The sequence below is a fragment of the Natator depressus genome, chromosome 1 (genome assembly GCF_965152275.1).
Source record: "Natator depressus isolate rNatDep1 chromosome 1, rNatDep2.hap1, whole genome shotgun sequence".
NCBI classification, from domain to species: Eukaryota; Metazoa; Chordata; order Testudines; family Cheloniidae; genus Natator; species Natator depressus.
Window position 1 is genome coordinate 249,005,451 of NC_134234.1, and position 12,737 is coordinate 249,018,187.

Below are 12,737 nucleotides of genomic sequence, written 5' to 3' on the forward strand. Positions count from 1 at the left end.
AAAGTGAGTCACAGACAAAAAAAAATCATGACTGCCTCTAGAAAATTGAGGGGGGTGTTTGTTTGTTTGTTCTTGAGCCCTTAGGTTACACACAAGTCATATTTCTGAGTTTTTCTCTGCAACCATGGTGGTTGGAAACGTACTTATTTTTAAATGAAAGCTGAGATTCTCTCAAGATTACGTTATTAACAGGACCTGGGGCTTTATGATAAACACCAAATACCGTGAGATTGAAATAAAGTTGCAAAGAGTTCACAACACTGTAGGCCATATAGTTTCGTTTAAAATTAAGAAGTCTGACCTTAAGCCTTCCACCCAAGGAGGGGACAATCTCTTTCCCTCTGACCCATCTCGGTTCACCCCTTTATCCACAAAGCACTCTTGTCATTACTGTATTTCCACTACTAGCATCCTTAGGCCACGTGCTCACATTACACTGGGCCCGTCTCATGCATGATACCACAGCAGCTTCTTCTCTGACCCTACTGATGGTGTTTTCCCTCTGCTCTGCTTTTCACAGCACTTTTCTGCTCATTGACTCCACCTGCTGAGCCGGCATATCACTGCCTTGGTCTAGCAGCTAATGGCAAGACAGGATGTGTGTGTAATCTTCCCCTTAGTGCTCTTTTCACCTCTCATCTCGGTCATTTCCAGTTAAAAAGTCGTAACTGGAAACATTAACTTGACAGTGATAAAATTATGCTTTTAGATTTATTGTCTGCTAAATGGCAAACAGACAAGCCGTGCACATTTCTCTAAATAGATTACTACTCACTAAGAGGGATTTTCAAAGGCAGGAAAGAGGAGTTAAGGCATGGGCTAGCTGCTCAAGTACATGCCAAGGGTCCTAGGCGGGCTTGTACAGCCCATGTTGCTGCCCATGCTGCCGTGGCTTCACTGCTATATCTACCTGTGTGCTGCAGTCACACATCTGATTGCAGTGAAGACATACCCTTAAAGGAACCTCTCTGGATAGGAGGGAAGAGTTTATAGGTAAGTTTATGGCAAAGGCATGTGAGTTCTGCACTGAGGGAATGGGCTAAAATCAATGTAGAATCCATGCAAATCATTTTAAATCCATACCTGATCAAAGAAAATAGTGACTGTATATATGTAACATTCTACCAGTCATGGGAGGCGGGAAACAGTCGAATGCTTGCATGTGTTGGTAGGACAGGATGGCCATAAATGAAGGAAAATATCCAGACCATTATCCACTGAGTCATGTATATCCTTCTGCGTATGAAAATATTGTAGGCATCTCTACTAAATGTCTATATACTAGAGATATACAACTGAGTAAAGTACATTAGAAAACAGAGTGTGTAGGGAGAGTGCCTACGGGCAACCCATCTACTGTCTCAGTTGTTGCTCTGCTGTGCACACTCTATGTTACACTGCATATTTTAAGTGGTTTACTTACATCTGTGCATTTAGAATGTGCTTGTGTCCATGGGAAATGCAGCAGTGGGATTGAGGGCGATGGCTCCTGTGAGTGTGACGTTGGCTGGAGAGGTGTAAAATGTGAAAGCGGTAAGTGTGCCTTCTCCTTTCTCTGATGAAGTTAGTTTGTGTTCTGAAATGCAGAGCAGCGGCAAGGAATACATCCCAATGCACTGCGTACTTAAGGTTCTCTCCCACAATACTAGGTAACAAGCAGCCTCCCAAGGCTACAGAAAGGCAATGAGACCCTCAGCCTGACCGTGAAAGAAATGTCTTTGGAAAGCTTTCAGACCTGTGCGAAGGGATTAGCCATCAATCGTACTGGAGAATCATGCAACCCAATTTACAAGCTTCACACTTAAATATATCCCTTTGCTTGCCTAACCGATTTCATCCAGGATCTTTTCAAAACGAAATTCCCATTTGCTGTAAATTTGTACTATTTCCAGACCAGAGTTGCTCTTCAGAGCCGTTCTCCTTCAACTCCTACAATAAATTGGCTTCAGCTATATAATATTACATATTGCTTTAGAATTATTTACTTGCAAGTAAATAAGAGTTATTTTTAATTAGTTGGTGGGGAAATAAGACCAGGGCCTAGAAGAGAAAGCTGACTATGCTGGAATTTTCAGAAGGGACCCAAAGTAGTTAGGCATCCAACTCCCCTAGAATTTCAATTGGATTTGAATAACTAATTCCCTTGGGCTCCTTTGCAAACCCCAGCCTGTATGCTTAACTGTGACCTCACATGCAACACAAATCATTGCATGGAAACCAAAATGGTAGATGCTATATAAAATTCACATGTTAGATAAAACAGAGTATCTTCAGTAGCAAGGCACTGGACAAGACTTACAAAGGAAACACAATAAATAATCATATATTCAACAAAATAACAGGCACAGAAGGGACAAAAGCCAGTGCCCAGAAGCTCCTGATGCAGATGCAATACTCAGCTAAGGACAGACATTAATATACTAATAGTGAAATACCCCTGTGCAGCAGCCAGCACAAGGTGTATGTGCCACTCAAGTCTCACTAACACCTTGTTTTGGGGGCTTAAATGGGCTTTGAGTGGTGCATAGCCCTTGTGCGGTCTCTCTGCACAGAGGTGAATCCTACCCCAAGATAGTTAGAGGGGGAGAAAAGAGAGATTTTTGGGTGAGATTTAAAATGGGAAAATGAAATGAGGTAAAATGAGTTGGGATAATGAAGCCAATAGCTGTATTTCACAGTTAGGCTTGACAAAATAGAAGAATTAAAAGAACAAGTACGGCTCTCTTCCCCATCTTAGATTAGCAGTGGAACTGCCTGAGGGAGGATGGGCCAAGTTGGCAGAACTGTGTAAAGATAAATCAGTGATGACTTTTGTAACATCAGTATGTAAATGTACTGTAACGCATAATTTACACTGCTTTGATGCCTTTGTGCACCTTTCAGTCATGTTTCTGATAGCCTCACTTTTACTGCTTATGTAACAAGTTTGTCTTTAATTTTTTTTTAAACAAGTAAAATGAGAGGGATGAAATGCAACCCTAGTCAGGTGCATCATTTTCATCCCACGGACCTCCCAAAACAGGATGTCGGTGGTGCATAGCATACACATTGTGGTGACGTATGCACAGGGAAGACTTTCACCCTTACTCACATTGGGCAGTCCCTTACTCCAAGCATTCCCGCAGACTTCTTTGGGCAATAAGGCATTATTGAGTGTAAGGATGATAGAAGCTGACCTTGCATAAGGAAAATGAAGGGGAAGAGTTTGAAACCACAGAAAGGGGTAAAGAAAAGTATAGCTTTAGAATGTTGACTTGCAAGGGTATAAACGTTCTTTTTGTCTCTTCCAGAAATCAAAGATGATGCCTGTAACAGCACGTGCCACACCAGCGCTAAGTATGTATGAAATCCGGCCACTTTGAGAGTCATGCGCGTAGTATAAAGTGACTATGTTCCATATTTCCCCATCGTCTACACAGATTGTGAATAGTCTCCTATTTTGTCTTGTTCAATAATTAGTTGTCCCAAGTTTAGATCACTTCCTAGGCTTCCCATTTTTAGCACAGGTTTGCAGCACTTTGGAAAGATAATATAGTAGTGACAGGCCAACCTTAAAAGTTCAGTACCCACACATTAATAGAGTAAAGACATTTTCAAAGGAGCAGTCTCGACCAAAACCTAAGCAGTTAAGCCCAGATTTTTTAGAAGTACTTACACATTGCTTGGCTCAGTGTTGCAAGACTTAAGTCATTAGATAGCTACATCCTGTTTTCAGACATGATCTAGGCACTTGGGGGCTAGATTCACAAGTGAACTTAGCACTGAGTGTCACCACGCCTAACTTTTAAGCAGCTAGAAAATCACTGGGATTCACAGAGCCTGCGTTGGGTGCTTGTCTCCCTATCCAACGAATGTGGAGAGACAGCTCTCTAAAAATGGGATTCACAAAAGTCACCATCCTAAATGGCTCCCTGCCTAAGCTAGCCAATGGGAGATGCCATGGGGTGTATGCTAAGCCTTGCCCCACTCAGTGCCTAAATCCAGGCTGGAGAGGTACATCTCCCTCTGCTTGAGGTCCTCAGCTGCAAACCCTCTCTTAACATTAGGTACCTTCGCTGGAGGCTCACCTCCCTCATAACTTTTAACCCAGTGCTTAGGGTACTCACCTGGAATGTGTACGATCCACCCCTTCCCCCCACTTTTGATAGGGAGAAAAGATCTGAACAGGGCTCTGCCACCTCTCAGGTGAGTGCCCTAACCATTGGGCTAAGGGATATTTTGAGGTAGTGCTCCTGCAGTCTCTCCTGTTGAGGCTGTGGATTAAGTCATTGGTGCTGGGAGACTGGATCCTGGGATTCCCAGTGGACCACCAGGCTACAGATTCATTCCCACACTCTCTCTCAGAGAGCCCTGCCTCAGAATAGTCCATAGCTCAGTGACCAGGGGACTCAACTGAGCACTGGTAGATCCCTGTTCAAATCCATTCTCCCCACTAAGGGGGACTTGAACCAGGGGTCTCCTACATCCCAGCTGAGTACCCTAACCACTGGGCTAAAAGTTACAAAGGATCACCGCCTCTTCTTCACACCCCCCCACTGTTTTCTGTGAGCTTGCCTGCATGGCCTGATCAGGTATGCAGTCTCTAAACATGCCTATAGGATTGGGCCCCGCAGGCGAGTTAGGCAGAGGAGCACCTGTCTTGCCCTAGTTCATGAAGAACACAGGGGCTTAGGTGTCCAAAAACCCAGCAAAGGGCTGCAGAGACATAGGTACCTAGGGAACTTTTACTTCAGTGTAGGCACTGAACAAGTTTCAGTGGCTACAGGGTTAGGTGGCAGCTGAGCAAGGGTTTTGTGAACCCCAGTGGGTCCTGATTCTGGGATTTAGGCACCTAAACTGGCAGTTAGGGACCCAAGTCCTTTTGTGACTCTAGCCGTTGGGAGTGTAAATCTTATGAAAGTCAACGGGGCTTGGGCTACTGAGTGCCTAAGCCACTTTTGAAAATGGGACTTAGCTGTCTAAGGCTTTGTCTACACTGGCAAGTGAAAGACAAAGCACTTGTCATTCAGAGGTGTTAAAAAACACACATACGCAACCCCCCCCGAAAGACAAAAGTTCTGCCGACGACAGGCGCCAGTGTGAACAGCACTTGGTCAGCAGGAGCGCTCTCCTGCCGACAACGCTAACGCCGCTCGTTAGGAGTGGACGTTTTTAGTCGGCACTGCTGACAAACAGCGGCTACACTGCGCACCTTTTAGCAGCCCGGCGGTAGCGGCTCCGCCAAGTCGCTAAAAGCTGCGTAGTATAGACATAGCCCTTATCACTTAAGTCTTGCAATGACCTTGAGTGGAGCAATACCTAAATTCCTTTAGAAATCTGGGCTTTACTGTAAGGAATCCAGCCTGCCAGGATACACCCAGGGAGATGCTGGCTAAGTTATCTTACACTTTCAGAGAGTAATGAAGATATTTTAGAAGTTCTCCTCTTATGTGCTGACTGCTTATTATAAGACGATCAGGAAAACAGGAACAGAGAGCCCCAAACACCTACAATGATCTGATTTTCTTCTTTGCTGGCAACTCCATTTAAATATTTATCCCATCTGCTATTTATAACTCTACTGTTTAATAAGACTTCGGGGCAAGGTTATACTAAGATCTGGATAGCAGAGTTTGACTCTAGTAGTCTATACTTCCTCCTCCGTGCTGACTCTGTGGGTGCTCCAGGGCTGGAGCAGCCACATAAAAAAGTTAGTGGATGGTCAGCACCCACCGGCAGCCCCACTGATCAGCTCCTCCCCCTCCCCCCAAGTGCCTCCTGCCCACCGAAGGCCCCGCCAATCAGTTCTTCCCCCTCCCTCCCAGCGCCTACCCTCCCACCAGCGATCAGCTGCGTGCAGGAGGCGCTGGGGGGAGGAGGAGGAGTGGAGGCGGGGAGCACTTGGGGGAGGTGGTGGAACAGGGCAGGAAGGGTTGGGGGCGGGAAGAGGCGGGGTGGGGGCAGGAAGAGGGTGGGAGGGGGCCGTGGGAGAAGGGGTGGCATGGGGGCAGGGCCTGGGGCGGATCAGGGATTGAGCACCCCTGGGGAAAGGAGGAAGCTGGTGCCTGTGCCTCCATGTGTTGAATCTGAACTGATGTACTGAATTTCCATGCATGTTAGAGGAGCACAATACCAGAGTGATGATCCGGCCTGTGATTACAAGAGCAGAATTCCATCGACCTTTGTGTAAGCCTTCTGCCAGGTGGAGTTGGCTGCAACAGGATCTGCATTCAATACATAGGGGTGCCTCTTAACAATCCAAAACAGAACCAGCTCGAGCCCCAACCCAGTAATCTGGGAAAATCCCTGGGCACCTCTAAGAAGCAATATTTCCCCAGTCGCAAATGCTGAGTCTGTGTATGACAAAAGAAATCTTTTATTAAAAGGGAGAGGGAACCTAGCATTAATCTAGGAAAACACCACAACCACAATTCAAAAGCACAGAACCATAAGCAAACACCCATCCCTTCGCATCAGTTTCCCACCCTGCATTCAATATGAAAGTGAATTGTAACCCCAAACCAGCCAAAATTGATCACTTTGGCAAAGCAGATCCGTCTGCTGAACACCTAGGCAGAGCAGATTTGTCTATGCAACTACAGTCTGCTCCTGAAGTCTTTTCCCCCAGTGCATCGCTAGCGGTTGGGGAGAGCTCATTCAGACCCTGCTTATACATGCTAGTTCATCACAGTTTTATCTTACACATACAGGACTACGTTTTCAAAAGTAGACTTTAATTAGAGGCAATGAAATGTTTGGTTATCCAGTTTGGGGCCTCAACATTTCTAGTGTCCCAAACAAGGGCACTTATGCACAAAAATCGGGTGTACAGACATGCAACTGCTAGATATGCATATAGACAGTGTGTGTGCACAGAGCAGACGTTCTCAATGCCTAAAATTAGAGGTTAGGATGAAGTTCCTTTAAAGTCTTGGCATTTTTCAGTTTAATTGATAGCATTACTATCCTTTTTCAAGGCTGCGTGTCCATTTGTTTTTGGGAGCATTACAGTCAAAGATACCGTGCATCATAGTATCTGTCCTTCTCCTTCCCTCTCTCTCGCCCGCCCCCCACCCAATGATTCCATTTCCCCATCCTTCTTACCCTCATTCCTCTATAGTTCCCACCAGCTCTACCTACTCCTCTTCCCCTTTCCACCCTGATCTTTCTCCTCTTCCCACTAGCCCAAATCCAGATCCCACATCCACACCCTCCTCCTCCTGCTGCTCCTCATTTCTGGTGACGTTTGCTCCAGCCCTGGTCCTCCCACCATCTCCACCCTCTCCATTTCCATACCAATCCTTGCCACCACCTCTGTCCATCGATAGCCATCATTCCTAACCTCCCACCCGTGCCCGTCCCGCTCCTTCTCTTGCTGTCTCGGGAATGCCCACTCCATCTCTCAAAAAAAACATCACAGCCAATCACAACTTCTGTATCTCTTGCTCCCTGCAGTTCCTGGCTCTGGCAGATGAGAGGGTCCAGGGCTCTGACACTGCCTCTGCAGCTGCCTTCTTCTTATGGAGGCCTCTCCTTCACTCATACTTCCTGCCCTGGGTCAGGCAGTGGTGGGGGTGTTAGGCTTCCCCTCTCCCATTCCTCCCCCTGCTAATCCCTTCTTCCTTCCCCTTATCACTCTTTCTCCTCCTTTGAACAGCACTGCACCCAACTCCGCTCTCCTCTCTTCCTCCATGGTGCCGTCATCTATTGGCCACCCAACTCCTTCCTATCAGCCCCCCCCACCCCCATCCCTCAGCCGTTCTATGACTTCCAGTCCACCAGGACTGATGATTTCTCATCTGCTATCAGCCATCTTCTCCCTGCCCTCTCTTTTCTTTCTGCCATTGACAGGGCTGTTGATTCTCTCCATTCCTCTCTTCCACCCTTGACTTCTTTGCCTCTCTCCCATTGCAAGGTCCGCCCTGTCAGCTCCTAGTCCTGGATTATCCCCAACATCCACTTCCTCGGCTTCTGTTCTCACATTGCAGAGCATCTGTGCTGGTAATTCTGTAACTGAGCTGACTTCTTCCTCTACAAATCCATTCTCTCCTTCTTCAGTTCTGCCATCTTCCTTGATAAACAACTTTACTTTCCAGCTAAATTGAATCCCATGCCCACAACTCCAGCCACCTTTTTGCCAACTTTGATTCACTCCTCAAACCCTCCTCTCCTCCTGCCTCCACTTCTCTCTCTGCACAGGATCTCCCCAATTTCTTCCGGGAGAAAATTGATAAAATACAACATAATCTTCCCCATCCCGTTGGCTAGCCTTCCCTTCTTATAACTTTCTCTCCTCCTCCCCTGTCACAGATACACCTGCCCCAGTGACCCTCTCCTATCCCATCTCCTGATCTCCCTTGTGCCTACTCTCATCCCCTACTTTACTGTTCTGGCTCTCCTCTGGCTCTTTCCCATTGCAGTACACACATGCTGTAGTCTATCCCATTTTAAAAAACAACAATAACAACCTTACTGTTGACCCCATGTGCCTCTCCAACTACTGCCTCATCACCCATCTCCCTGTCATCTCTAAGCTCATTGAACATGCTGTTTACAATCTCTGTCTGGCATTCCTGTCCAATTCATCCTAGACCCTCTCCAATCCAGCTTCCACCCTTTGCATTCCACTTCAACCATTCTCACCAAAGTATCTAATGACCACGTCTTAGCCAAAGCTCAAAACAAGTACTCTATCCTCATCCTCCTTGACTTCTCAGCTGCCTTTAACACCATCAACCATGCTCTTTCTCTTGAAAGCTTGTCCTCCATTCGTTTCCATGACTGTTCTCTCCTAGTTCTCCTCCTACCTCTCTAATTGTTCCTTCAGTTTGTCCTTCAGAGGATCCGTCTCATTACTCCTCCAGCTTTCTGTGGTGCTTCCACAGGGCCCTATCCTTGCTCCCCTTTTCTTCTCCTAATACACTTATCTTTGGGTAATCTTATCCATAACCACAAATTCAACTACCATCTCTGTGCTGATGACTCACAGATCTTTCTGTTTACTCCAGCTCAGTCTCCTGTCCAAACTCAAATTCCAGTCTGTTTCTCTGGCCTTTCCTCATGGCTGTCTAGCCATCAGCTCAAGTTAAACATGTTGCCTCATTCATATCCATTCAGAATGTTGCTGCAAAGATCATTTTGCTAGCCCGTCACTTTGACCATGTCACCCCTCTCGTTGAATTCTTCCCCAGGCTTCCCCTTCTGTGTTGCATCAAACAATGTATTCACTATCAAGGCCCTTCACAGTCTACCCCTACTCTACCTATCTCTCATTTGCTTTCAAGATAGAATCATAGAGTTTAAAGCTAGCAGGAACCACCAGATCATCCCGTCTGATCTCCTGTACATCACAGGCCACCAACACCACCCAGACACTAAACCGAACAACTGAAATCAAACCAAAGAGAACAGCAGAGACCAAGGTGCACCAGTGCCTGAGCCCCCACAATGGCACGGAAATGATTAAGTGAGATGTACCCAGATAATCCTGGCAAGTGACCAGCACCCAAATGCTGCAAAGGAAGGCAAAAGAAAACCCAAGGTCACTGTCAATCTGACCTGGTGGGAAAATTCCTTCCTGACCACACATATGGTGATCAGTTAGACCCTGAGCATATCAGCAAGAACCAGCCAGCCAAGCACCTGAGAGAAACAATGCTCCATCCCCCTCACAGAACTGGCCCGCATAGGGTTGCCAACTTTCCAATTTTTTAAAAACTGGACATGACAAGCCCCCCCAACCCATCACTCGCTCCCCTCTCCCCTGGGACTCACCTGCCATCTGCAGAGCCAGGCCGGGAGGAGCTGACATGGAGCCTGCCTGCTTGCCCAGTTGGGGCAAAACAGGGCGGGGGGGTGTGGGGGGGTCAATCCCCAGAGCAAGGGGCCAGGGGCAATCGGGGCACAGCAGGGCAGGGGTCATCCCCGGAGTGAGGAGCCAGAGAGAGTTGGGGCCTGGGCCACCTGGCTCAAAAAGCGGTTTCCCACGCCCCGCTCCGCCGAAGCTGATCATCCGTTCCTAAGCTTCTCTCCAGTCCATCAGCTGAGCTTCTCCAGTAGTAGCTGCTCTTCCCACACTCCCGACAGTGGAGGCCAGTCACTGCGATAACTGGAGTTTTGGCATCCAGTCAGCAGTACTGACCGGACACTGCACAGGTCCCCTTTTGACCAGACTTTCCGTTCAAAAACCTGACACCTGGCAACCCTAAGCCTTCCCTATCCAATGTCCCATCTCCAGCCATGGCCCCCTTCAGAGGAAGGAGTCAAAAAACCCACCAAGAATACACTGCAGGGGGAATCCCCTTCTGACCCCTGTAGGTGGCTGGCTGAAACCCTGAAGCATGAGCTATAGGGTCTGCTGCACTGCAATTAAACACTCACAGCTGGCCTGTGTCAGCTGACTTGGGGTCTTGGGCTGCAGGGCTGTAAAATTGTGGTGTAGACATGCAGGTGTAGACATTCCAAACTCTGGGCCACTCCCCCATCGTGGGGTCCCAGAGCTCATGCTCCAGCCCGAGCTGGAACATCTACACCACAATTTGACAGCCCCATAGCCCAAGTCTCACAAGCCCAAGTCAGCTGACTTGGGCCAGCTGCAAATGTTTTATAGCAGTGTAGACATACCCTTAGGAACATAAAATATAACCAGAAGTGAGCCCCAGAGCTGTTGAGCTCTCCTTCTATCATCACAAGCAACCCTGTCATACAACTGCACTCAATTGCATTGTTGACTCCCCACTTCAATTGGCCAATTGTGCAAGCCTCCATCACCCACCTGTGAACAACCTTTGTGCTTTCTTCCAGGCTGCCCCTCACACTCAGGAGAAGCTCCCCCAAAATATCTGCAAAATTCATTCTTTATCTTCCTTCAAAACCCTTCTTAAATCTCTCCTTTTTTGTGCTGCCTACAAAAAACAATGGTTAGACCACAGCTGTGCTGAGACTACTGCCTATCATGCTGACCAGTACTGTCTCACTGTTTCTTTGTACTCCCCTGTATCCATCTGTTGTCTCTTGTCTAATATTTAGATTGCAAGCTCCTTGGGGAAAGGCCGTTCTCTTGTTCTGCATTTGTACGGCGCCTAGCACAATGGGGTCCGAGGCACCAAAAAGTTACAAAAATTACAAAAAATAATCATCATAAAGATACAGTAGAGCAGTGATGACAATACAGAGCATGCAACGATTTCTAATCTAACCCCCTTTCTCCGTTCTAGCTGCCTCCTCAAGTCTGGGGGCCCTGCATATTGCAAGTGTGCAGCTGGCTTTAAAGGGAATGGAACACACTGTACAGGCAAGTGGGCTTTGTTTTCTATCTGTTCAAAGAAGAGCTTGAAGCTCTTGGTGTTCACTGTGAAACAGAAGAGCTGCAGAGAGATGCATGTTTCCCCACAGGAAGTGAAAAGAGGACTTGCTGCCAGTTTGTTCAAAATGAATGGACTGCAACAGGTGCAGATTCAAAAAAACAAAGGACTAGAAATCCCTTCGATACAGTCTATTGTGTCAAGGGGAAAGAACGGGGAAGAGGGAACATATTGTGCACACTTGGAGCTGTGGTAGTTCTGGAGTAGGGAAACCTGGATTAGATCTGTTCTTTTTTTCTGACCCAGTTTAATGAACATAGGCTGATTGGAGGTACAGTAGCACTTCTAGCTAGTCCTGTGGTTTTGTCCATTTTCTGAATTCTGAATTGATGTAAATTTGTTGTGATTAACTAAAACGGCTCTGTGGATAACCTAAGAAAGGGGCAATTGCCATTAATACCAGGTGTTCTTTTGAAAGTGTGGAAAATCCAGATTTATGAAACAGACTGTTTCCTTCTGTAGTGTGTGTAATTAATTCCTTAATCTTCATCTGATTAAAATAATGCCCTTTGGAACAATGGAGTATTTGTCTAACCATGTTGGATAGCACTGTCCTGACGCCAGATTCTAGCCCCAGCTTTGCAACACCCTAGCAGCACAAATCAGCCAGAAAACCAGTTTAATCTGTTACTGGGAAATTCCCCATATGTAGGGAGCATCTAGGGTGGCATAGAACCAGCCTAAGGTTCTATTCCACTTACTTTTGGGCCCTGGTGTAGGGACTTTCCTGAGAAAAAGGGGGTTATGGGCCAAATTGCCAGTCCACTGTGGTCTAGTTATTCTAGCTACTGGAACAGCTTATTGACATCATGAGTAGCAGTGTGTAAATTAAAGCAGTTGTTACACTGCTCTAATTTGCACAGGGGACCAGATGATTCCCTACCCACCTTTGCACTACCCAGCACAGCTCAAAATCTGGGAGAACTGAGAAAAAGGCAAGAATTTCTATCTGAATAGCCAAAGTTCTGCAGAACCTAGAAGTATTGAGACCCTTATGTCCTCAAGCTCCAGCCAAGACACATTTAAGAGTCTAACAACTCCCAGGGCTAAAGTCCTTTAACACATCCAAGTGATGTGACTAGCACTCTCAGGCTCCCTTTCCTTTTCAGTGCCAGCGCAGGGTTTACATCCCATCACATGAGGTGTAAACTTTTCCAAACTAAGGAAAAATTGGAAGGATCTGTATAATCCCATGAAACACGTGGAGGGCCCTCTCTTCATTATTCATAGTTAGACTAGGCAGCATTGGACGATGGGAACTTATGGAGAACCAATCACAGCTGACTTCTTATTTTCCACATTAGAAATGCACTTTCCCCTTTTCCTATTGCAGTTTACAAGAAATACGTGTAAGATTCTAATTACATCTATGGACTCTTAAATCAGAGTTTGTCT

The 12,737-nt window shown here is 46.7% G+C and overlaps 2 protein-coding genes across 2 annotated transcripts in view; one reads left to right on the plus strand and one right to left on the minus strand.

Annotated features, from left to right (window-relative positions):
* STAB2 (stabilin 2) overlaps nt 1-12,737 on the plus strand; it is a 136,054-nt gene that overhangs the window by 84,395 nt on the left and 38,922 nt on the right. The window contains exons 39-41 of the mRNA XM_074940654.1: nt 1,438-1,533; nt 3,291-3,336; nt 11,196-11,272. Of these exons, the coding sequence (XP_074796755.1) occupies nt 1,438-1,533; nt 3,291-3,336; nt 11,196-11,272 (219 nt within the window). The remainder of the gene's footprint in view (nt 1-1,437; nt 1,534-3,290; nt 3,337-11,195; nt 11,273-12,737) is intronic.
* Nucleotides 1-12,737, minus strand: part of NT5DC3 (5'-nucleotidase domain containing 3) — a 126,684-nt gene that overhangs the window by 41,823 nt on the left and 72,124 nt on the right. The window lies entirely within an intron of this gene.